Here is a 26,821-nt window from a genome sequence, read left to right as displayed (position 1 = left end):
CATCAATGATGAGTCACTGATTGGCTGCCTAGCCCGTAACCCAGGCATGTGCCCTGACCGGGAATCGAACCCCGATCTCCTGGATCCCAGGTCAACGCTCAACCGCTGAGCCACGCCCGGCCAGGCCAGTCTACGTATTTTTTATTGTCTACATTTTAGCTACAGGTTTGCATCACTTTCAGAAATCTGAACAGGAAAATTCAAAGTTACAAGAAAAGCAAATAAAGGGATGCCTTTTTACATTAGAATATGGTGCTGGCAGTGCACTCAGGTGTGCCTCGGTTATACTGGGAGTTCTCTGCTGGAACCAGTACTGGGTGGCCTATTCCTTCTGTGACTGGGCAAGAGCTTAGAAAGAAGGGGCCTGGGGGGAAGAGGGAAGAAGAGGGAGGAGGGACTGAGAAGCAAATGGTTTTCAGCTGGCTCCCCATTTGCAAGGTTTATGCCTTGACATGGCTATTTTGGGTTTCTGAGTGGAGGGAGATTCTTCCCACAGCTGCCCCGCTTGGCAACTCCTCTGGCCAAGTTCTCCCTCCCTGCCCCTCCCTTCCACAGCTCCCCTGAAAGAAGCAGACCCTTGAGTATTCCTCTCCCCCCAACCACCCCCTTTATCCCATCCCCATAGTCATAGAGTATCTGTAGGCCTCACCCGCTTACTTGTGTGTCTTTATACAGAGCTGGGAAAATGTGGAAATAAATAAAGCCTCAATTAGGCAAGCATCCAAGGATTGGGGGTGGGGCAGGGCAGGGGTCTCAGGCTCGGCCCCAATGCAAGAATGCCTGAGAAAGCTCTGGGAGCAGCAGCTCGGAGGTTAGAGGCTTCCCACAGACTCCTTTTTGGTCTGTGCTGAACAGGCACACAGCCAGGGGCCTGGGAGCCCGGCTTCATTCCCACATCAAGACTCACTTCAGGCTACTGCCTGATACAGGAGGGCTAAGTCTTCCTCGGCCACCCCACACACAGAAGGAAGAGAATGAGGTCCTCACTCTTGTTCCCCTTTCACCCTCCTTGATTCCTTTCTCAGAGCAGAAGGCCAGACCCGCCAGTGTGGACCGGGACCCAGGCACAGTGGCTGCTCTCCAGATGGAACAAAGGCAGCTTCCCTCTTTTAACTGGAAATTCAGTGTTTCTTATTTATTCCATTCTGAGCCTGGAGAGAGCAATGAGAAGGAGATCTTATTTCTTCCCCCAAGTTGAGGGGAGAAGCAGATTCTGTAGGGAGGAGACTGGGCAGGAAGTGGTTCAGATATTTTTAGAGACATGGGAATTAAGGGAGCAGGACCTTCTGGGGCCAGAACTGACTTTGTTTCAATCCCAATTCTGAAAGGTCAAATGGGTGGTTCAGAGAGTAAGGGGCCTGGAGTGTGGCAGGAGCAGGATAAGACTCCAGGGAAAAGGAGAAACGCTGAAAACTGAGATCCCTGCAGGCCACTTCACTCTCTTTGCTACTACCGTTTAGTCAGTTTGCGAATTTTTTAAAAAGCTGGGCAAATGTTCACAGCAGCATTGGTGCCGCTGAGTTAGAGCAAGACAGTGGGTGCAGCGCCTCCCCCCCTCCCCCGTAGGGCCAGTTCTCAGCTGCCTGCTCTCAGCCTTCTCAACTCTCAGCAGCAGCGTGGGAGGTAACAAGAGGGTGGGGGTGAGGCACCAGTTACCCAGGATCCCTTTGCTGCTGATTCTGGTTGACAGTGGAAGAATCAAGCGCAATCTAAAATAGAACTTTTCAATTATCTGCAGGCTTCCAATGAGTCAAGCTACCTAAGTTCTTTAAGACCACAAATATGGTCTTACATGTCTGTGGGGTGCCTCACTCAAGAAGCATCTCTCCACAGTCTCCAGAACAGCTACACACATCAGGACGTAGGAACTGGAGAAAAGGAAAATGAAGAAGAGAGTAAGTAACCCCAGATGCCCTCCTACCGCCGATGGATTACTGGGTTTCTGGGACACAACCTGGCAATACCTATCAACTGCCTCAAAAATGAACACACTCTGAACCCAGCAATTCTACTTCTATGAAAGTTTGCTGAAGCATTATATTAAAAAAAGAAAAGAAAAAACCTGAAAACTTGACTGTCCAACAGCAAGGGATACACTAAACAGCCACTGATGGAAGAGTGTGTAGCTATTAAAGACTTCGCTTCAAAGGGTGACATGGGAATTATTGGACAGAACATTTCTATTAAAAATAACAGGTTTATTGTTTTTATTTTTTTGTTAATCCTTACCCAGGGATATTTTTCCATTGATTTTTAGAGAGACAGGGAGGGAGGGGGAGAGAGATGGATGTGAGAGAGACACATCTATTGGTTACTTCCCACACGTACCCTGACTGGGGCCAGGGACTGAACCTACAACCCACGTATGTACCCTTGACCAGGAATTGAACCTGTAACCCTTAGGTGCATGGGACAACACTCTAACCACTGAGACACACCAGCCAGAGCTAACTGGTTTATTTTTTAAATTCTTACTTTTAGGCCTCATACAAGTATACAACACCCTAAGAGGATATATACCACAATATTAACATTTTTATCTCTGGGTAATATATGGGCAACGTTGTTTTCTGCATGTTTTGTTTCCCAAAGTTTTCACCATGAACACACTTTATTGCTGGCAGTAGGGGCGAGGAATTACTATTTCTTTAGGCCTATCTTCTACCAGCACCTTGGTGCTTTGACCAATCCCACTTTCAGCATCAGACACACTCTACCTAGAAGCACCTCCCTCTCCACCTTCAGATTATTCCCGATTTGTTCCTCTAGGGGGAGCCCCAGAGTTCGCCAGCCTGGCTCTGGTCCTTGTAGTGGGGGGTGTGTGTGTGTGTGTGTGTGTGTCTGTCTGTCTGTCTCTCTCTCTCTCTCTCCCAGCACTTATGTACCCCATGATCGCTGACCCCTCCATTTTCCTGACTACACACTATTGGAGTACTGGAGGGCAAAGACCCCCTTTAATATTCCTTTTTCCAACTCCCAGCCCATCCACGGCACACAGCAAGCAAACGAATGAATGAGTGAATTCAACGTCTCTCATGGTTTCCAAAGGTCCCCAGGAGAGTCATCGGGAAAACATTTGGTGTGGGAAGAAGGAAAATACAACCGCGCTATGTGGGCTGCGTGTGTGGCCCTGGGATAAGGACAAGCCCGAGCTGCAGATCTCCCTGATGGCATTTCTCAAGGCAGCCAGAGGATCAGTTACAGAACCTGCATGGCCACGACAACAAGGGTCTCATTGTTGGTGTAAGTAGGTGACTGGGCCCCATCAGTAAAAGGCCTTATTCACCAGAGGAGACGAGATAAACCGTCTCTCTTTAACTTTTTGGGAACAGCAGTCATTATTAACCCTTGGGTTCCAACTAGAAGAATCTGTAATTCCTCATAAAAGGTGTCAAAACAAGTTATAGACAATACATTTATTTCAGGAGCTGAAATACATACATCTCCTGGCAGGCAGGCAGGCAGGCGCGCATGCTCACTCTCACACACGCATGCACACACGTACACACACACACACACACACACACAAAGCAGCAGTAGCACCAGCACCAGCACCATTTACACACAAAGAGCTATGCAGACTCAGAGGAACATGACCCACACAGGACAAAACAAGGACAGAGAGCAGAGGAACAGCACAGAGGCAGAGGGCTGGGGAGGCAGAGAGCAGGTCTGTCCACCCTGGACACCAGCACGTGCCTTCATGCAGGCCAACTCATGAAGGGCCTGAGGGACACCTCCAGTTACACACGGCCGAATAAGCACGGACAGCATCATGTTAAAGTCCCTGCTCAAACCCTAATAAATGTGACCACAAAGGAATTTTTAAAAGATACAATTTCTCAAGGACAAAACAATGAGAGGAGACAGCAGTAATATGGGAATATTAATTAAATTTTAGAATGTAGAAAGCGGCTGCATACATGGAAAGTGACGAGATAGAGCAAAGAAAGATTCCATAGGGAAACCAGGAGGAAACAGGCTGGCACTGCCCTGGAACACCAGAAAGATTACGGTCTGGAGGCCCCAGGTGTCTCTGACTATGGGTTAGCACCTGTAAAAGCACCAGACCCTAGGGGCTCAGCTCCCACTAATAGCAACAAAAGGGTGGGTCTCTGGAAAGGCTCCTGACTAGGGGGCAGCAGGCACCGTATGGGGAGGAGGGTGAAAGTTCTGCGAAAGTCCACAACTTGAGAGTTGAGATCCAACTCCAAGTCCTTTTGCTGCCCACAGATCTCCCTAGACTGGAGATGAAAGGGCCTTATCTAGGGAACCGGCCAGCCCAACAAAAAGACCCTGAACTAGCATTCTCCGTAGCCTAGAGATGAGAGGATTTGTATCTGGGGACATCAGAGGGTCTCCCCAAGTCACCGATTCCCTGCCTGACTGTCCTCCTAAGGCGAGGCCAACCAGTCAATACCCCCACATACACCCTGCACACTCAGTCTCATTCTTAAATACAAGCTCTCAGCAAAGGATCACCACTCATTTCAAAAAGCCAAAGGCCAAATTCAGCAGAAAGGGAACTAAGAAGAAAGCAAATCAGACCAGAGACAACAGAACTTCAAAATAACTGAAATTAAAAGAGAAAGTATTGCCCTGGCTGGTGTGGCTCAGATGGTCAGGCATCATCCAGTGCATGGAAAGGTTGCCAATTCTATTCCTGGTCAGGGCACATGCCCAGGTTGGGGGCTCAATCCCCACCAGGGGGAGTGCAGATGCAGCAGATTAATGTTTTGCTCTCATCCATGTCTCTCTCTCCCTCTCCCTTCCTCTCTCTAAAAAATTAAAAAAAAAAATTTTAATAGTATTGCATCCATGAAACATGAATAAGATACTATAAAAAGGAATACACAGAGAACAAAATATGAGTTCTAAAAAAATAAAAATAGAATCGCTGGCACAAGAATCAGAATAAAAATATCAAAATATGGTAGCTAGAATAAGAAAGAGAGTTTAACACAAGGTTAATGAAATCTCGTGCATGACGAAGCAATGCAAAAAAATAATAAAATTAGAGACTCTGTCCAAAAGAACTGACAGCCAAATAAAAGGAGTTCTGGGAAAATGAAGCAAAGGAAAATACCAGAGGGAAAAAAAATACAAGAAAACTTTCTAGACCAGAAGGACAGAACTTGCCACACTGGAAGATACACAGGCTTCTAGCTCAAGCTAAAAAAATACATCCAGTCTAAGGTATATCTTCATGAAATTTCAGAATTCAATTCAAGAAGCTCCTAAAAGTTTTCAGAGAGAAAATTCCATTCATTTACAAAGGATCAGGAATCAGATCCTTTGTACATAAACTTTTCAACAGCAATGGTGAAAGTTAAAGACAAAGAACAATGCCTTTAAAATTCAAAGGAATGCCCAGCTGGTCATGGCTCAACGGTTGAGCGTCGACCTAGGATCCAGGCGATCGGGGTTCGATTCCTGGTCAGGGCACATGCCTGGGTTGTGGGCTCAATCCCCAGTCAGGGGCGTGCAGGAGGCAGCCAATCAATGACTCTCTCATCATTGATGTTTCTATCTCTCTCTCTCCCTCTCCTTTCCTCTCTGAAATCAAGAGACATATTTAAAAAAAAAAAAATTCAAAGGAAAATTATTTCCAATCTAACATTCTATAACCAGTCCAGCTACCAATCAAGTGTGGAGATGAAAGGCATTTTCAGACATGCAAGGTCTCAAATGTTTTCTTCCCATGTGTCTTTGTTAAGGGGCTTCACCAAATGGAAAAGTTAACAAACAAATATCAATCTAAGACAACCAGGAGAGGGAAAAAGGGAATTTCCAGGGTAATGAAAGGCAAACCCCAGGTCCAGAGCTGTGCAGCAGGCCTGGAGGAGAGCCAGTCCAATTGGAACAAGAGGACAGAAGGCTCCACAAGGGATGTTACCCTGAGAAAAAGGAGTCATTGTACTAGGTACTTGCCCACACTAAGAGCAGTTTTATAGTTCTGTAAGAAAGTTAAGAGTTCAATTAAGGTTAAATAGACAAACAATGAAGGGTGTGTGTGTGTGTGTGTGTGTGTGTGTGTGTGTGATTATTAATTGCAAGAGAAACCAAATGGGAAAACAAATATCATCATAGTTTCCTACATGGCTTGAATGTGCACACTTTCTACACTGTCATAATAATTTAAACACTACTAATTTAACCCTAATATTTAATTTAGTTTAACTATATTGGTAGGCTAGAGGAAGGGTAAGAGAAGATGCAAGAGTATGTATGTGCTTGCACATATGTACGCATGTGTTGTGTGGCAAAGCTGTGCAGATGAAAGAACTAATTCCTATCTTATGGTGTACAAGAGTAAGAGTCTCTAAAAACTCAAGAAGCAGCCCAGCCAGGCATGGCTCAGTGGTTGAGCATCGACGTAGGATCCAGGAGATCGCAATTCAATTCCGGTCACGGCTCATGCCTGGATTGCGGGCTCAATTCCCAGTCGGGGACATGCAGGGGGCAGCCGATCAATGACGACTCTGTCATCACTGATGTTTCTCTCTCTCTCTCCCTCTCCTTTCCTCTCTCTGAAATCAATATATATTAAAAAACAAACAAAATAAACTCAAGAAGTAGCAGTATAAACATGTGATTACAAGCACAAAGATGGAAATGGCCTCCTCTGGGAACAGGCTCAGTGGACTCTCGTATTACAAGACTCTAGTTACTTATTTACTGTAAAATATGTATGTATATTATTTGAGGGGGGGGGAACCCCCACAATGCTTTTAAAATTCCCATGTGGCCCATTTTCAGCCTTCACGTATGTCAGGGAGCACAGTAAGATCCCACAGTAAACAATGGAGAAATGGATACATATTACATAACCCTCCCAAATACTGCCCATTGTCATGCCAATGAGAATATAAAATAACTTCCTCCTGTGCTCTCAGATAAGTAGTTAGTTCTGGATGCTACTTCTCTTTAGGATGTGTTCATGTATTACCTTCTTCACTGGGCAAGACCATTAGAAATAAAGAACTGTTCCCCTAAGTCAAAGACCTCAAATAGGGCACTGGTGGAGGAAACATTTATGTGTTGCCTGAAGGAGTTATGAAAAGATCATTTCTAAGGTTGTTACAGTTTGAACACTTGATTTTGGGGTTTAATATAAAGCTTAAACCAAATAACTGGATGTGTTTTAAAATCTGGCAAATGCTTTTCTCCCAGACAGGAAAAGGCAAATAATATACGGAAGAAACCAGCATGACCAAAATTGCTACCAAACTATCAGATGGTTCACATACACTACTAAGCCAGAAGTTCTACACAACAAACCTCTTCCCACTTCCATATCTTCAAATCATTGCACAGGCTACCCTCAGCGCATCCTTTGAGAACAAACACCTGTGACCTCTCAAATAAGTGGTTAGTGAATGGATGAATGAACAAATAGAATAGGTATTGGTTTCCATGTCCATTCCTTTCTGCAGTTAACTGGGCCTTCCTTTTCCCCCTGGACAGTGGTAACAGCCCCCCTCAAACACCGCTCTCATTGCATCCACAGGGGCCCACAGCAATAGGGTAAGAAGTCCCCTCCAAGCAGATATTGGCATGTCCATCAACATCAACTACGTGAGCTTGTGTCTTTTCCTACAAGGCCTATGTAGGAAGAAAGATAAAAATGCTGAGTGGCCCCAAGAGGAAACTTTTACTTCTCTTTTCTTGCTTCAGAAAGGCAGGAATTGTGTTTATTTCAGTGAAAGCAGTGGCCTTGTCCAGTAGGCCAAGGGAAGCAAATAAAGAGAAAGAAAGGTGCATCGGGAGAACCTTCAAAAATTCCCACCAACCATGTTCTTGCCTCTCCATCTCCCATTCCCACCTTGGTAAGAAAGAGAAGACAAAAGATTACAGATGTGCACCTTTTTAAACTCAGTCCTTGCGGACAGGGCTGTTGTTTGTGCTGAATAAATAAAAGCCAGTGTGTATCTGACTGACACAGACTCAAAGCAGTTACTCTTTTTCTGATCACTTAACACAAGCTTTCCACACTATTATAACAAGTCTCAGGATATGAAGCAGAGGAAGTTGAGTCTGGCTACATGGGTGAAGTAAGTTTAGTTGAAAACAATGACTCTATGTTTGCCATGTTTTGCACTATAGCACTGCCTTTGCTTGGAAGAGGGAGAGAGGATGCCTTAGAGAATATGTTGGAAGTAAGCAATGAGATACTATGGGCAATTCAAAATGAGAGAGACAGAGAGACGGACAGACAGACAGGTACAGACGAGAGAGGGAATGCATGTGCCAGACTATTTCCTGCTAAGGGCTCTCATCTGAAGCTCAGCCCCAGCACCTGCCCTCTTCCAGTGTGAGCTGCCAGAGCATCACCAGAAAATAGTAAACTTCCATGTATAATAATACTCTGACTGCACTTCGCTCTTCCAAATGTTAATGTTTATGCAGCAACCATGCCCAGGTGCACCTGGGTCAACGCTGTTTTCCTAACCTTTTCTCATAGAACATGAATTGTGTTCTCTCCTTCATCTTGGAACGCAAGCCCCCAAAAGACAAGAAACCTGATGCATTCCCTTCACACACGCCACCACTTTCCTATCCCAGTCCATGTTCACCACCACAGCCTCTCCCTTGCCTCCTCCCTATCTTCACACCCTCAGCTTTTCCAAGGGCAAGAACATTAGCAGCTCCCACCTTCCTAAGCCAGATGGGACAGGGAGGAAGACTGTGAGCAACGTGACATAGTGAAGAGGGCCCTGGACAATGACAGGCTGTCCAGCATGGTGCTGCAACAACTGCTGTATGATCCTGGACAACAACAGTTCTGATTCACCCACAATTACTGAGTGCCTACTATAGACATGAGGATCTGCTGGCACAGAAAACATGGAAGTGTGTTTCTCAGGAACTCACAGCTCATTAAGAAAGGACACTGCCATATTCATACAATCCCAAGTGAGAACCTGAAAGCTACTGGCAGGTGATTGTGGAGAACCCTCTGGCCCTCTGTTTCCTCATCTGCCAAAAGTAAGGGCTGGACTAGAGGATGCCTCCAAGGACTCTCCCAACACCACACTACATCTACCATTCCCCTGGTCCCTTCAGAAACAGCCAGGGCAGCCTCCCACATCACTGGGACCAGAATATGTGGCAGTGCTGATTGGATCTCCTCCTGAGAATGCACTGGATATAGGGCTGGGCACGTCCTCCACACCCAGGTGTTAAGTCAAACCCAACCCCACCCCAGTGGAATGAGGAAAAGAGGCGGCCTAGCTCTTTAACTGCCCCTTGTCACTTCTCTGTGCAAGCCGGGTATGCTGTGGGCACTTCACTTCGTGCACTCAACGGGTGTCAGCAATCCAAAAGATTTAACACCAACCACACCACAAAGGTGTAAAGACTTCTGCTACGGTTTATCCTGCCATAGGAGAGCTCTTCAAACATTAACCATGCAAAACTCCAGAATCCTTGAGCCAGTAGGGATGTCTGAGCCCCAGCTCAGAGTATGGGAACTGAGCCAGAGCAGTTCCACCCTCCAGGTCTTTGACCCATGGCTTGATGCAAGAACCCCAGCTCTGCAGGGGGAAAAAAATCTTATCCTTGGGCAAGTTAACTGCTCTCCCCACAAGGCCATTTTAGCAATTAAATGTGAACCCAGTGAGAGCAGCTAGCACTGTGACTGGTGCATGATTTCTTTTTACCTCATTTATCACATTTATCACAGGCAAACTGGTTCCAAACAATGTACATAGTTACCTGAAGGAAGTGAGCCTCAGGTTTCTGCCCCAGCTACAGCCACCGCAACCTTAGACAGACAGCCTGATGTCACTAATAAGCATCCTCATACACTGCTTTCTTGCTGAGGCATGGGCACCTCAAAGCACTGCTGGGCCACCATATCCTCCTCACTGGCTGACAGGGAGACAGGTGCAGCCCCCCTCAGAGGGTCCAGAGGAAGAAAAACGAAACACTTATATTAGGGACTTTGAAGGGCAGTCTGTCCACCGCCCTCCCATCTAGGAAGCCCAAAAGGAAGGTTACCTGAGGAGGGACAGAGAGCAGGTACAGCAAAAGCGGGCCAGAGTCCGGCCTTGGACTCACGCCTCAAACGCCCCTCTCCTCGGCTCCAGGACAAGGGTGCTCCCATGAGGCTGGAGGTGGGTCATAACAAAGTCCTTCAAAGCCTCCAAGACTTTCAGAGTTTCTGTTCTCCTCCACCTGCACTGTCCTATCCATGCACCTTGGTGTCCCACAGCTTGGTAAGCAACACCACCCTTGTCAGAAGTAAACACAAAACCAATCTCACCAATGGGACAACAGATTCCTCAATGACAGCACAGAGACTTCTTCCTCCCTCATCTTCCTGTGGGCCATCTGGAAAGAATGCTGGGCTGTGCTATTTGCTGCACCTTTCACTTTGAGGGGCTTGTCTCAACAAGCTGACCCGAGTCGGAGTAGCATCAGAGCTCCATGAGGCAAGTCTCCACATTGCATGACTGGGGCTAAATAACTTCTCTAATCAGCACAAGGGACTCGTCCTTTCAGGTCCTTTCCTATGCTGACATTCCATGACTGACACACTCTGAAAACACAGACAGCTGTGGAAGGAGGGACATGCAACACTTGGTGGGACTATTCCATCAGGGACAATCTTCGGTGGCCCCAGCTTCTTCCTTTCCCTCTTCTAAGTACTGCCTTTCCCATTTCTGGTGCCTACATCTCATGCCTGGCAGTGGCATCCAGGAGCACTACTTAACTTTGCCCAAATAAGAACTGAGGAAAGAACTAGAGAGGGTAATGATGTGAAGAGGAGGCAGCCACACCCTCTGGTCACATGGAAGTCACATTTCTTCCAAGAAGGTGGCCGGCCCTTCCCACTGATCTCCTGCCCAGTCTAAGGCAATACCACTCTAGCCCTTCAGACCTAGCCCAGCTCATCTCTTCAGTGGAAACTTCCAGGCAGAGTCTGCTAGCCCTACTCTGTTCCCAGACCACTTTGCATTAGCTCCCTCTAATCACACCCTCTGTGTCAGCTGAAAAATAGCCCCAAAAGATCCCCATTTCCCAATCCCTAGAACCTGTGAATGTGACCTTAGTTGGCAAAGGGACTTTGCAGATGTGATTAAGGTAAGGACCTTGAGATGGGAGATTATCCTGGCTTATCCGGGTGGGCCCTAAATGTAATCACAAGTGTCCTTATAACAGAGGCAGAGGGAGATGTGACCAGAAGAGAAGGAGATGCAGTGTTGGAAGCAAGAGGCTGCAGCGATGTTAGAAAGGGGCTACAAGCCGAAGGGTGCAGGCAGCCCCTGGAACCCGAAAAGGCAAGGACCCAGATTCTCCCCTGGAGCCTCCAGAAGGAGCCACCGGCGGGCACTTTGACTCCAGCCTTGCCCAGGGAGACTGATTGTGAACTCCTAACCTCCAGAGCTGTAAGAGAACAAATCTGTGTTGCTTTAAGCCTCTAGGCAGCGGTAATTTGTTATGGCAGCCACAGGGAGCTAATACACCTACTGCATTGTGTATTATCAGTACACCGTACTCCCCAAATGAAGCCACCTTGAAGTTTACTTCTGACACACTTGAGGCATTCAACAGATGTTTGTGAATGAATGATTCATCAATGTGCATGTGTACATGGGCTGGACCAGCTCTCAGGATAGTTCAGGACATGATATAATGTGAAGTACACCCTCTTCCTTAATATATGCCCACTTGCTTACCACTGTTTCTGAAATTCCACCAGTGGAATCATTCCCTGGGTTTAGAGAGCTTTCCCACCATAAAGGACAACCCCTTCCCTTCCCTTTCCTGCCAAAGAAAAGATTCTTCTGAAAAACTGTTTTGTGAAGTGGAGGTAGGGAAGATTATGACACTAACACATTAAGCTGCCTACTCACAATTAACACCTAAGTGGATCGGCTTATCACAATGTATTGCCCATTTTCCAGGAAGGTCCAAAGCAAAAGACATGGTCAGGCAGGAAGAGCTGTGTAGGCGGTGGGGTGTGAGGGGCCTAAGAAGTGAGGGTGCAGGGACCCTGTCCCTGGGAGACTATGCAGCCTGGCTTCATGTTGCCAAGACATGGGTGCATGTGAGTGTGTGAGCGTTATATGCACACACATGAACACACTAGTACTAGTTACTTGGCTCTGTTTTTCAACCCAAATGTTTTCTGTTGCTAATTTCCCTAAAATGACTCTTTTTCAACAGTTCTTTCCCTGCCGCTACTTAATTACTTTCCTAACCAATTATTTCAAGCTGTTAACTTTCCTAATACCTGAAGTCATTTCTCTCTCTGCAGGGAGGGAGCCACCCAGACCATTATCACAAACACCCTGCAGGCCACACAGTCTACTCACTGCTCTGAAGATCTCCAACAAGGGTGCTAATTAAGCCCATCCTCTGTTGCTATCCCTGTGCAGAGCAAGGGCAAGAGAAATCCCTTCACCAGCCCAACAGAACTGCTGCTCCAACCACCCCATCACCTCCTTCCATCACTAAAAGAGTTGCACACACTCAAAGGGCTAGACAGACAGCACCCAAGTGGACAAGATGTAAAACCACTGTCAGCCTCCTCTGTTAACTAATCATGGGTGTCCAGAAGTCTCCCCAGAGTAGCCAGCTGCAGGCACACTGGGGAAGACAGAGAGAAGAACATGGGTATCTCACTATGGCTCATGGGCACTGGAGAGAGGCAAGCAGGTAATTACTACTTTGCTGTCCTTGGCCCACCACTCATGTAACTAGGAAGAAAGGTAAGCACACTGGACAGTCCCAGTGCGACAGAAAGGCATTCACTGAGCAACCTAAAGTCGCCAAGTCCTCGGTGTGGTCTGAAAGTCAAAGAAGGTGGATTCTCAGAAAGAGGCCTTTTTTTTAAAAAAATATATATATCTTTATTGATTTCAGAGAGAAGAAGGGAGAGGAAGAAAGAGAAATATCAATGATGAGAGAGTCGTCACTGATCGGCTGCCTCACGCACACCCCCAACTGGGGATCAAGCCCGCAACCCGGGCATGTGCCCTGACCGGGAATTAAACCTCAATCTCCTGAATCCTAGTTTGATGCTCAACCACTGAGCCATGCCCGGCTGGGCTGGGGAGGCCTTCTTAAAATGTTTACAACAGACTCAAGCACCAAGTCAAGGACGATGGCAGACAGACGGACTCACTACCCTATCGGGCAACACGTGCTGCGCTTCTCCCACACCTGGACATTATTCAAAGTCCTGTCAATGCAGGCAAGTAACAGGTCCTGCCTCAAGGTGCTCACTGTCCTGTAGAGGGAGGCCCCGTGGAAATCAACAACCTGGGGATAAGGGACAGAGGAAGGAAGATCATGTCTGAACTGAGTCTCCTCTTGGCTCTTGACAATGACGAGGGTGATTGGCACAGGCGTAAGACCCACCTGACAGGCACTTACGCTCCCCCTCACCTGACCTCTTCAGCCACATTCCTGTGACTCCTTCTCTAATTCCTTCCTCTCCAAGGCTCAGGCTGTCCATGTAACAGACCCCAACACTAAGTACAAATGTCCGCATGGCCCCAGACTTAGGCCCCCGTATGTAAAACAGCAAGCCCTTCTGTCCCCATCACTCCCCAGATCTGGACAAGGCAATCAGGGAACCTGGCTATCACTCCACATTAACCAGCTGAGCTCCCATGGGTCAGTCTGTGAACCCCTGTGCTGGGTCTCCCCACCAATAATACAAAGGTCTAGACCGGGTCATCTCTAGAAACCCCTCTGCTCTAACCTTCTAGAAGTCTGCTCTGTTCTTCATCCAAACAGTCCCATGATTAACCATTGGTGGCCTCCATCCTCCAACTGTTCCATATGTGGAAAATGTCACCTGGGCCAGCATGCAGAATTGGAAATGACAAGAAAAAGCTACCAGAGGCAGAATGGTGCACTTTCCAATAGACATCAGGCTCAAATGTCTTAACAAGCCTATGTCTCCAAGCTCCTCCCCAACTTAAGTTAAAAGTAGGGAAGGGGAGGGACTTAAAGTTCAGCTCCCAGTTTCCAGAGAACTACCTCTGCACTGAAGATCCTAGAGGGACACAGAGAAAATGCCCCTGGGTCTGCAAGGTTCATTCTAATGGGTGAAGTCTCCATCTGTCACAGTGAATAAAATTTAAGAGAAAAAGGCATGTGGCACTTATAAGCTTCACTACTGACCACTGACCCTTTGACAACAGGACTTCACTGTCAGTTGGGAAGTTTCCCATCCCACCTGGGTTATCTGTATCATACCTTGTTCACTTACTTACTTTAACATTTCAAAATAATTTAAAGTTGGCCTAAAGATGTTCTAACACAAAGTGACCTGCACGAAGCCCACAGCCTGAGCATAGGGGCCCCCTTCCCAGCACCCACCCCTCATCCTGTCATCTACTCCCTGCCACCAGATGACCACGCAATACCGCAAGGACTGCACTAGTGCCTCACCTTCCAACCAAGGAAGCCCTGGCACACATAACATATACTTACAGCTTACATATTATCTTTAACATACTTAAGAATCATTACGCAATTAATTATTACATCTCTCCCAAAGAGGTGAAAATTATTTTTAGTTCTCACGATTAAGGAAAGATGGGATAAGGGCCTTAGATCTAAGGACCCCATGTCCAAAAAACTAAAGTGGGCAGAGGTAAAACACCTCAGCACACTGGACTCATGGTCCATGACTCCTGAACACATTGGGCCCTGGCCCACTGAGTTGCCAGTGGCCCCCTGCAGGACCAGCAACATTGCAAGGCTCCTATGGAGGGAAACAGGCAGGGATGTGGACCCTGTCTCCCAGCTGCTCTCCACTTTTCCTCACAAGCATCAGCACCTGCACTGGCCTCAAAGTTTACCTAGAAAGATTGTTTTTCACGCATCAGCTAACATTGACAAGCACTTACTACTTTTAAAAGGTTAAAAACAAGTTGATTATTTTGGAAAAGTGAGTTAATGAAATGGTTGACACAAGAAGAGGTGTTTTGCCCGTGCAGGCACGTGGATGACTCTGCCGCAGGAGGACATCCGTCCAGTCAGGGCACACTCCTCGCTACGGCTGGGGAGGGGCTGGGTATGGAGGGGCGAGAACTATTCTACAACTTCAACTACAATAACACCAGACTGTATTTGTTTAACAACCTGTATCAAGATGAGCCAGCGTGGCTCAGTGGTTGAGGGTGTACCTATAAACCAGGAGGTCACAGTTCAATTCAATTCAATTTCAAAAAGCCCAAGGCCAAATTCAGCAGAAAGGGAACTAAGAAGAAAGCAAATCAGACCAGAGACAATACAACTTCAAAAAAGTGAAATTAAGAGAGAAAGTATTTGCCCTGGCTGATGTGGCTCAGATGGTTAGGCATCATCCTGTGCATGGAAAGGTCACCAGTTCTATTCCCAATCAGGGCATGTATCTGGGATGCGGGCTTGATCCCCAGTAGGGGGCGTGGAGGCAGCTGATCAATGACTCTCATCATTGATGTTTCTCCCCTTTTCCATTCCTCTCTCTGAAATAATAAAAACATTAAAGAAAAAAATTTAAAAAGAAAACCTGTATCAAGGTTCTGTGCAGAATTTCACTTGACAGAGCCTCCCAACTTGTGCATCACAGCACCTAGAGACCTCAGTGGAGTGTGTGCATCGGCAGGGCCTCGGGGGCTGCGCTCCCTCTTCAGCAGCCTCCATCTTGCTCACGGGGCCGATGTAAGGATGAAAACACTTCTGAGTTCAAAGTTAATTTTTTAATTTTTAAAACTACCATTATCACAGCAAGCAAAGGACTGGGGAAGAGCAGCTGAGCAGAGGAGAGGAGGAAGGTTTTCCCAGGCTCACTGCAGACCCAGCAACACTGCAAGGTTCCTATGGAGGGAAACAGGCAGGGATGTGGACCCTGCTCAAGACAGCTCAGACAAAAACAGAGAAGCTGGATTCAAACCCATATTTCTTCCCTGGCTGGGTGGCTCCGTTGGTTGGGCATTGTCCCATGCACTGAAAGGTTTCGGGTTCAATTCACAGGACACATACCTAGGTTGTGGGTTCAATTCCCAGTCAGGGTATGTACGGGAGGCAACCAATAGATGTATCTCTCTTGTATTGATCTTTCTCCCTCTCCCTTTATTGCTCTCTCTCAAATCAATAAATTTATCCTTGGGCGAGGATTTAAAACAAACAAACAAACACAAAAAACCCCACGTTTTCTAGACTACCAAACCAACACCTACTACAGGCCACCAGCACCTACTACAAAGGCCTTCCTCCGTTACATCGAGGCTGAAACCACGTGGCAAACAGCACGAAGGCCAAAGCAAGGCCCACCACATGATATTTTTTAAAGTCAACCTAAAAACGTGAGACTAACCTGTAACAACTCTTCTCTGATCCCCATCTCAACCTATCTTTTAAACACAAAGATTCCCGTGACTGAGGAAGTTTCTCTGCCTCATAAACAAGCATGGGGACTAACTCTTTATTCTGATTTTTCCACCCCTCTGAATTCATGTTCAAAATCCAGACTGCGGTCCGAAGTTTGTGCAGTTCAACGAGCTTAAAAGACACAGGGAAATTACTGTAACTGCCAGTCTGTGGCTACTTATGACACCAAGGGGTGGGCAAGATGCTGAGAGCCCAGCCCGGCCCTCAGCCAGTGCCACTGTGCCACTGTATTCAGACAGCAGAGGCTGGCTGAGGCACACAGCAAAGAACAAGACCACTGAGAAAAGACACCATCCTTCTCCCAGAAGGCGTCTCACCTGTTTACAAATCAAAGTTCTGTCACTCATAAGTTGAGCAGCCCCACGATCTCTCTGGTCTCAGTTTCTTCATCTGTGAAATGTACATAATATCAATTCATGTTGTGAGAACCACATTAAACATTGTTCCTGAAGAGCCAACACAGAGCACTGGCAGCTCCTCCCCAATCTCCACGACAAGAGGAAGGAGGTCAAGACCCCATCTTTCCTTCCAGAAGACATCTCTGAATCCCCAGGCCACACACTGACTTGCATAACATGCACATCATAGTATTTAATCTTCGCATGTTCACATGGGTCCTAGCAGGCTGTAAGCTTCACCACAAGAGGGACATTTTTTTGGCCATGTGTCCTTCCCCTGCAGCTCTTTGCTATGGACACAACAGCCACGACAGTTACCAATGAATCACATACGCCAGCCTGTCTAGAAAAGTTCCAACTGGGGGAAAACAAAGCCAGAGCTTAAAGCAGTGGTTCTCAAATATTAGTGCTTCCTAAAAATCACAGGAAGTGGTTATTTAAACTGTGGCTACCTGAGTCTTGCCTTCAGGAGATTCTCATGCAGGACAATCTCTGCAAAATGATGTGATGAGGGATAGAGGGCTCAGCTGCAGAGGAGCAAGAGAACTCAAAGACAGGTCCTAAAGGCAGTAGGGCTGAGCTGTGAGGTCCCTCCTCCCCACTCTCCTATGGCCTTGGGCATCTGTGTCCTACTCAGGGCTTTGACTCAGTACCAGAAGTAGCCTAAATTTGTCAAGAGTAAAGTGGGCAAAGGTCCTGAGGTCAAAGCAACTTCCGGACTCTGTCCTACAGGAAGCAAACTGTAAAGAAGCCAGAAACCTAACCTGTTAGCATTTGGTGTCCTCTGAAGAGCATTCAAACCAAGCTCCAGCTTTACACATGAGCACAGACATCCCAGAGTAACTTCTCTGGCCAGAACTATGGAACTGACAAACCCACAGCTTCCCCTGCAAGAAAAGAACATACCCCAAAGCTGAAAGTGTTTCCCTATTATGTCTAGGGATGTGAGCTGAGCTTAAGTCCTTGGCAGCAGGGCACCTACAAAGTCATGCAGCTCTGATCTGTCCAAACTCTCAAGGATTCTCAAGGTAGAGAAGAGAGAGAAGCCTCACACAGCAAAAGGTGCCCCTTAATACCACACACCTGATACAGAAGCACGGGTACCTTGGTTTCCACGTGGGAGAAACCAGTTTGTTTCAGCAGACAAGGTTCAAGAGCATTAGACACATCATTTTTTTTTAAAGGAAGAAGACTCTGACATATGCTCCAACATGGATCGACCTTGAAGACATCATACTAAGTGAAATTAGCCAGACACAGAAGGACAAATACTATATGGTGCCACTTATATGAAGAACTTAGAGAAAAAAATTGAGTTGGAAAGTAGGATGGGGCTGCCAGGGGCCGGGGGAGGGGAACGGGGGGTTAGTATTCAACAGGACAGAGTTTCGGTTTCACGAGATGAGGAGTCTGCAGAGGGACAGGGGTGACCGCTGCACAACAATGTGAGCGAGCGTAACGCCCAGAACTGTGCTCTCACAAATGGCTAAAGTGATACACTCTGTAACATACATTTCACCACAACTGAAAACAAACAAGCCATAGGTCATCTTTTTGCCTGCTTCCAGAAGGGAAGAGGAGAACATGAAAGCAGAGCCCCCAAACTTCCCTGCCCAGGATACTCTGCCTCAAACTCCGGCCCTACTTCCCCTCTGGACTCGGTGCTTTCCAGGAAAGCCTTCCAAACTGACCTTTGGGTTCTAATGAGGCCAGCACCTTAGACTAACATCTGTCCCCAAAAGCTCAACAAGAAGTGGTAGAATTTGGTACAATAATGGGCAGATTACAGAAGGAAAAACAAAAGTACAGTAGAGGAGAGAGGCAGCAGTTTGGAGTTTCTAGATCCTTCGCTCTGTCCACCCCTGAAAAACCAGAGGCCCAGCCAAACTGCTCAGGCTCCCTCACTTGTCTGTAAGGCTGCTCTGAGCCCACCTCATTTCAGCTTGCATTTGGGAAATTTGTTTTCCTTTTTTGGGAAAATTGCCTCTCCTCCACACCCACCAGTTACAGGGTATGTGGGCGTAGCAAGAAAAAATTCCCAAATAAGAAAAAGTAATTCCCAAAGGTTTGTCTCAACTCAGAGCTGCCTGGAAGTAGAAAGGCAACAGTCAGCCCCTGGAGGCCCAGACCCAGCAGAAACCCCCAAGCAGAAAAGCCTCTCAAAGCAGCCCTGACCCAGGACTGAGGCCCTCCTCCTATTCCTGGGACTCCTGGCAACTGTTATGCCCCTTTGGTCCCAGTGAAGGGGCCCAGATAGCTCACCCCAGCTGGTTCTCGGGAACCCTCTGGAGGGCATTCTCCCTTCTACTGAGGAAGCATTAGGAGCTGCATACCCGCAACACACCTAATCCCTCTCCCAGACGCGCCCCAGCTCCTACCTTCTCAAACTGAAAGCAGAAATTCTACAACAGTGCATTTACAAAGGTGGTACTTCAACTCCGCAAATATTCACCGGGTTTCTACCACGTACACCCAGGCCAGACAATGCAGAAAGATACCAAGAATTATCAGGGGGCCCAACAATGGGAAAAGAAAAAACACACACGTCACAATCTAGTTGGTAAGAGAACATTTAAACAAATTAAAACAAATAGTAATATTGTATAGAAGTCAAGTGACAATTTGAAAGAGATTCTGACTAAGTGTTAAGGGAACAGCCCAGCTATAAAATGCTACAAAAGTTATTACATGCAGATTAGCTATGGAGGTCTAGGCAGGACAGGGGAGTACTGGAGCCAAGCTTGGCAGGAGTGGTAGAATCAGTGGTGGCCACTGGCTGCTCAGAGCGGCTGCTCTTAGATACTAGCACCAAGATGGGACCATTATACAGGCACAATGGTCTGAACATGCCACAGGAAGTGGTACCTATATGCTCCCCAGGTAAAGGCATGCACGAGCGGTTCTGCTAGCCCTGTGGTCAACTGATATGCAGGGACACTCCATAGAAACCCCTTCACACCAGAAACAGGCCCACCCTTATTCCCTGCCTGGCAGTTACCACACCAGCCAGCAGAGTAACCCTGCTCCATCACCTCCTCATTCTCAAAAAATCTGATGGCTGAGTCCTTCCATACCTTTTAAGAACAGGGATGATAACTCATATTTTAATTTTAAAAAATTTAAGAAAGTCACTGACAAGATCTCACAGGGTTTCTAAGCCTTGACACTGCTAACATCTGGGTGGATGTTCTGTGCATCACAGCATGCTTAGCAGCATCCCTAGCCTCCACCCACGAGGTGCCAGTGGCAACCCCCTCCACTCCACACAGTTGTGAGAATCAAAGATGATCCGGACAGTGAGCCCTTAGAGGCACTGTGGTCCCCAACTGAGGCCCACAGTTCTCGGCACTCAAGAGAAAACTCCCAGCATGGCTAGAATTCAGTTCACACACAAGCCTGCCTGAAAAGCTGTCCTGCTCCAGGTATCAGGGCCTGGCTGGCCAGGTGAAGGCAGGAGTCTAGGCTTCAGGAAAGCTGACCTCTGGGTTGGAGCTCCAGGATTCTGGACTATACTCATTCCAGCAAATAGCCATGAAGAACAAGGCCTGATGCAAACCACTGGGAAACAGGAGCCCACCTGTACGCCCCACAGCAATGGCCGCTGATGCTGACCACTGGGCAGCTGGCATCTGATAGCCTCTTCCCAAGTGCATCCCAGACGCTTCCTTGCAACCTCCCCCATACATAAGGGAAAACCTTTACAATGTGAAATGTTGCTTTGAAGGTATTTCAAAGCAACTGTCACTCATAGAAATAATGCCACTTTATTCCCTGGAAATGCAGTGTATCTGTCCGCCCACAGTTTGGGCAGATCAGCACTAACTGGCTCACAGGGTAAGTCTTAATCTTAAACACCAAGGTTATCTGCCAGAAAGTGGCCCAAAACTCTCAACTCTGGGCATTTCCTCAATGCCCTCTCTGCAGTCCAAGTTTTTCTTGAGGCTTCTTTCTCTTCTCATGTCACTAGCACAGCTCCACTTTCGCCCTAACAGCACACAAAATAATACCCAACCAGCATACAGGTTGCTGAGAGACCAAAATGTACTGCGAGGTGCCGTCCTCATGGCTCAATGGCTCTTGGGATGCAGCATGTGCTCTGCATTTGTGCCCACACAAAGGTGTCCCCAGCAGCCACCCTCTTTGTGCTTGTGCAACTAAGCTAAAGGAATAATGAATTGTGCTGGAATCCAGTTAAACCTAAAGAAAGATTTCCTGACCAGAATAACTGGTCTACAGGGAAAGTCCAGGGAACTCTCTTCAGGGTGGTTCACTGCCCCAGCCCAATCTGAATACAATCCAGTGACCTCTGATGCCCCTTCTCTAACTGTTAGTCTTTGCAGGGCTTCAAAACAGGTCAGCCAGGCAGAGGGAAGGACAAAGTAAACTTCAGGGCTCTTAGCAGCCCAGCTCCCACACCAGAGCTACTGCAGGCACAACTGCCAAGTCGGGAGAACACACAGGGGAAGTGCTGGCTCTGCCTCCACGCCTGCTTCCTTTCCCCAAAGGAAACAAGTGTCCAAGTGAAATCAGTTCCCCTGCTCCCACCTCTACCAAGTTCTACCATCCCAATGGCACTCACCTCCAATCCAGTCACCTCAAACTACTCTGGACCGCAGACGTTTCCACGGTAAAAATCCTCTGTGGCCCCTTCACATTGTACAAATGTGCTCACAGAAAGAATGAGAGGGAAGAAAATTCTTTTTAAGAAGGAACCAATAAAGTGATGTCAATAAAGAACTAGGTGTCATACCTAATAATTCCATACCTACATATCATACCCATTAATTCATCCCAGAAACAAAATAGAGAGAGTATCACACCACTAAGATTAGGACCCACGTGTGGAAATGGACCCACTCATATTCCCCTATGAGCTGTAATAACCACCCTAAAATCCAAGCGTCCACATACTCTCTGAAGTCCTTGGGTAGGACAGTCATCTCTGCTCACAGTTCCAGAACCTGCTTTCACCCTTCCTGCAAAGAAATGAACTCTGGGTGGGATGGGGCCAACCCATTTTACATGGTGTGACTAGATTTTCTAGGATAATCCCAGTTTTAGAATGCTGTCCAAATGAATGCACATATACATATTCAAATGGAACCAGAAAAGGTGTGCTCAAATCCTCCATCTTCAACCCTTTATAAAGCTTGGAATTCAGTCATACCTTAGGTTAGTCAGGGGACCAATCTCTTTTAGAGAAAAAAGTCAGGACACAAAATGGGTGGAAAAAGAAAAGCCAGAACATTCTACTTGGTTGGTTTTTGAGTTTGCCTCTGGACCAAGAGCAATAAACACTCATCCAGCCCAGGAAGCAGGAAGCATATGAGGTGGGTGGCAGGACAGGAAGGAACCAGTATGCCCTGGCCTAGTGACCAGAAGAACAACGACAACCATGAGACCTCTGCAGATCAATTGGATAAGATCAGTTACAGCAATGGAACCAAGGGGCAGTCTTGAGACTATAGCAGTTGAAGGCATGTGTGCTCAACTTCCACATACACCCCCCAGAGCCAGCCCCCCATCTGTCCCTGCAGTTCCACAGCCTGCTCCACTTCTGACTAAGAGGGCTATGGCTGAGTCCAACTCCTATCAGCCTGGACAAAAGCGACTCTCTTCCTCACCACTAACTCTCACCCATGATCACTGGAGATGCCTCAAACCAAAGGTCTTGGTTTTAAAGGTCATCTCTACCAGTTGCCACAGTTCTTCAAAAATTCCAGATTCTGAAACAGAAGCCCAAGTGATTGCACACAGATGATGCAAATGCAACCACAATGAAGTGGCCTGGCGACATGGAGATGGGGAGTGCGCCACGGAGGACACCTACCATCTCATCCAGGGCGTAGCGCAGGAGGCCGTGCTCGTAGAGGATGAAGAACCGCCGCTGCCATTTCTGTAAAGGAGCAGAGTGGGTGTTTAGCAGGGTCTGGCCCCATCTCCACTTGCTAAGTCCCTGTGCCTGACCAACCTGTATCTAAAGAATGCTGGTTCGAAGCTTCCATGTCTGAGGCAGGAAAGGAGGGACCCAAGGCGAAAGAATGGCGATTTATTAGTCAGGATTGGGCCAAAGGAGAAGCCCAAACCACCCAGTGTGCTTCCACACAAGATGTCTGGTTTATATTAATTTGCAAACTCCTCGGAAGCAGAAATGTCTTGGTCACCTTTTTGTATTTTTCCCACTGATTTTTAGAGAGAGTGGAAGGGAGGGAGGGGGAGAGAAAGAAAGACAGAGTAACATCGATGTGAGAGAGACACATTGATTGGTTGCCTCCTGCACGGGCCCCAACCGTGGGGCGGGGATCAAACTTGCAACCCAGGTATGTGCCCTTGACCCGGAATCAAACCCATGACCCTTCAGTCCATGGAACCACACAGGCCAGGGCTGTATTCTTTATGTACTCAGCACAGAGGTTATAACATAATATGTGTCAATGTTTATTTTGTGAATTATCTGACATGATATGGAATAACCTTAGAATCAAGCACTGATTCCCCACTTCTGAGAAAATCTAGAAACCTGCTATACAAGGTTGTTCCAGTGATCCACAGGTAATGGAAGGGAAAAAGACAGCCAGGCTCTAGTATTCACTGAGAAGTGAGCTAACAAAGTCAAAACTGAGGCGGTATGAGACCAGTGGGAACTCCGATGTCCAGGGAGTATGCTACTGGCAGGGTGCCCTCGCTACTCTCCAACCAAAGGCCTGGCATTGGGGGCCAACGGCACTGACAGCAGAATAAAAAGGACCACGAGGGTATGTGCCTTCTTCATGAGGATCCATAACCTCATATTTTTCAATGTTTCAAAAAGCCCAACATAATTCATACTTTTAGTAGCAATAAGGCCATAAGAACTAACTAAAATATCATGTTTCTTTGCTTTGGGCCAGAATTACATCATTTATAATAATGATTTCCCATTGGAAGCTGGAAATGGCAATTCTGTACGACCTAAATGTAAGTGGGAAAGGGAGCTACTCCCTGGTTACTGCAGGCATTGGAACACAATTCTCCTACCTGAGTGGCAGAAATAGGACACTCAAATGGCCTCACAAAGAGGACCTATAGAGGATGGTTCCACGCTGGTTGTTCAGGGAGAAACTCTTCCCAAGAAACATTTCCAAGGCACCTATTTGTAGTGTTTAGAGACAAAACCCATCTAGAAGGAATCCCAAAGGACCAAGAAAAAAATAAAGGTCCGCGGGGCACCATGAGCCCCACCTCAGAATACAGCATTCAGGCTAGGGGTAGCAGAAACCAAGAGACAGGTCAGAAGCTCTCTGAGTGAGCAGAGGACAGGAAGGGAGCAGAGCTGGAGCAATTTATAGGGTACAAGCAGCAGCACCTGGAAAAGAGTGTGTAGGAAAGAAAGATGGCATTTTATTTGAAGTTTATTCACCTGGCAGAGGAATAAACCACTGGTCAGGGACAAGGCTGGTCTGACCATCTCACTGCTCCAACAGCCCATGCACAGCAGGGGCCGGCCCTTGGCTGGAAGGCCCAAGGGAAAAGCAACAAAAGCAAAGTTGGTCCTCAAGACCCTCATCCCTTCACTAGCATGTATTTGCTGAGCCCCTAGAGCAAGGGAGGAAGGGAGGAGAGGAAAATGAAGAGGAAAGGAGGGAGGTGCAGGAGGCAGGGCCTTGGCACTGACAGAACTGGGAGCCTAATTAGCATAACTGCAAACATTTGCTGAACTGCCCTTCTGCCTTTTCCATTTAACTATTTCTAGAGTCAAACCGAGCCATGAAACAGGTAGCACCATGTGAGAGTTTCTCACTGTGAAGGGAGCACCAGGTTTACTGATGTGTAATTGAGACTTTCTGTGGGTCCTCCGAGTCTGCCAAGTGGGGTTCCCTGCAGGTTCCACCATCCCATGACCCCCTGTCAACTCCCACTTCCCTCTTCCATTCTGTCAGTGTGCCATTAGATGGGCCCCTCTCTGGTCCCTCCCACCCCGGGAGTTCACTGATTCCCTTACCCGAGACCGATGTACTGGGTTGTCAAAGTCAGTCCCATCTGGAGCCAAGAGCAGCCAGCCACCATAAATGGGTTTTGCCTAGAGGAGAAAATGGCAGGTCATCAATGGCCTTGAACCAGAGAGAGAGAACAGGTTTCAACAGTCAAATTAATGACAAGCACTAGCAAGAAACAGAAGTCACCTCTGCTTAGCACACTCCACACAGCTCATTCCCCAGCCACAGGCTGAGTCTCCAAGAAAGATGTTTGATAGCAAGAGGCTCATGGGAGGTCTGCAGCAGCTAGTATGAAGATTGGAACGCAACACCCAGTGGGAAGCTGAGAAACTGTTCAGAACTCCTAAGAAACAGATACCTCTCTCAAGTTCCTGATCAAGCCACCAAGACCAGGAAAAAATGACATTTTCTTCAAAAATCATGTGAGTGCCAAGGTGTGCCAGGCACTAGTTATATCATGTGAACAATACAGTCAAAAGCCCTCACCCTAACGGTACAAAACAGGGTCTGGGAGAAGAGACAGCTTTAGTGATCACAGCTAGCACTGGCCAAAGAATCATCAAATTACTGGCTGTATGACTTGGGCTGAAAACCCTTTGAATTTCAGTTCTCCCATTTGAAAGGGAGGGGGATGGACAATAATTATATCTACACCCCATGAAACTTATGTGAGGAAGAATGGGGTAACACAAAGGGCAATAAAAAGGTGCAGCCACTGTGGAAAGCAGTCTGGCAGTTCCTCAAAAGGTTAAACATAGAATCCCACATAACCCAGAATTCTACTCCTAGGTATATACACCCAAGAAAACTGAAAGCAGGTGCTTAATAAAAACTTGGACATGAATATTTACACCAGCACTATAAACAATGACCAAAAGGCAAAACAACAGATGAAAGGGTAAACAAACTTGGTACATCCATTCGATGGGATACTATTCAGCAATAAAAAGGCATGAAGTACTGACACACACTACAATATGGATGAACCGTGAAGACATTAAGTGTGGGCAGGCAGACATAAAAGACCACATACCGTATGATTCCAGGTAAATCCATAGAAACAGAAAGCAGATTAGTGCTGCCAGGATGTGGAGGAAACAGGAAATGGGGAATGAACACTAAGAGGGTTTCTTTCTGGGGTGATGAAAATGTTCTGGATTAGATAGTGGAGATGGCGCATGACCTTGTAAATATACTAAAAACTACTGAATTGTACAATTTAAGAGGGTGAATTTTATGGTATGTGAATCATATCTAAAAAAAGAAAACAGAAAAAAATAATGAGTATAGTGTTTGGCCTACAAGTGCCTAATAAATGTTAGCTACTATTGTATTTTTATATTCAAAGAGTCCCCCTCATCCAAGGCCCTGGCAGTAGGGGCTCAACATGAACTAAAAGATCCAGACAGACACTCTGGCTCTGCCTCCCTTTCTAGCCACACCCAGATAGATGGTGAGAAGGGGCAGGAAAAGGCATAAGCAGGCCTATCTGTCCACTACCCTTTGGAGGACAGTAACACAAATTAAACCCCAAGCCTCTACCTTACACATAGGACTGATCTCGGATTAAGCCTTAGGGGTCCTCCTAACAAGCTTTTTATTTAACACTCTCCAAACTGGAAGGCCCTGTCACACCATCTCATTTTATAGCTGTGGAATCTGTGACTCAGAGAGGGAAGGTCACTTGCCAGAGGTCGCAGAGCATCTGGGTTAGCCAAGAACACTCTTTTTTTCTTGGCTTCTGCAGGCTCCTCAAGGCCCCAGGGAAGCACTGGTTTTTCCCTGGGAACGTGAACAGAGCAGGTAAAAGGGGCCTTGGGCAAGGGGTATGGTGTGGGCTGAAGGAAGGAGGTAAGAGGCTGGCTTTGATGAAACACGGGAGTGGGTACTGACAGGGAACCAGGGATCTGAGGGACACAACTCAGGAGGGCCATGACCTGGGTGAGGAATGAAATTCTGCCTGGGGAAGCAGAGCAAAGAGAGTAGAGGTCTGTTTTCTCAGCAAACACCAGAGGCACACAGCAATCCCCTAGGCACGCAAGCACACTA

At 47.1% G+C, this 26,821-nt stretch overlaps 1 protein-coding gene across 6 annotated transcripts in view; it reads right to left on the bottom strand.

Annotated features, from left to right (window-relative positions):
• Positions 1-26,821, bottom strand: part of MPRIP (myosin phosphatase Rho interacting protein) — a 150,522-nt gene that overhangs the window by 95,890 nt on the left and 27,811 nt on the right. For all 6 annotated transcript variants that reach the window (XM_087825734.1, XM_087825732.1, XM_087825733.1 and 3 more), the window contains exons 2-3: positions 24,778-24,855; positions 22,627-22,692 (exon numbers count right to left, since the gene is read on the bottom strand). In XM_087825734.1, the coding sequence (XP_087681860.1) occupies positions 22,627-22,692; positions 24,778-24,855 (144 nt within the window). The remainder of the gene's footprint in view (positions 1-22,626; positions 22,693-24,777; positions 24,856-26,821) is intronic.

This window comes from Miniopterus natalensis, chromosome 17 (genome assembly GCF_054644295.1).
Source record: "Miniopterus natalensis isolate mMinNat1 chromosome 17, mMinNat1.hap1, whole genome shotgun sequence".
Classification (NCBI taxonomy): Eukaryota; Metazoa; Chordata; class Mammalia; order Chiroptera; family Miniopteridae; genus Miniopterus; species Miniopterus natalensis.
Note: the sequence above shows the minus strand (reverse complement) of the source record. Positions and strands in the feature narration are given on the sequence as shown.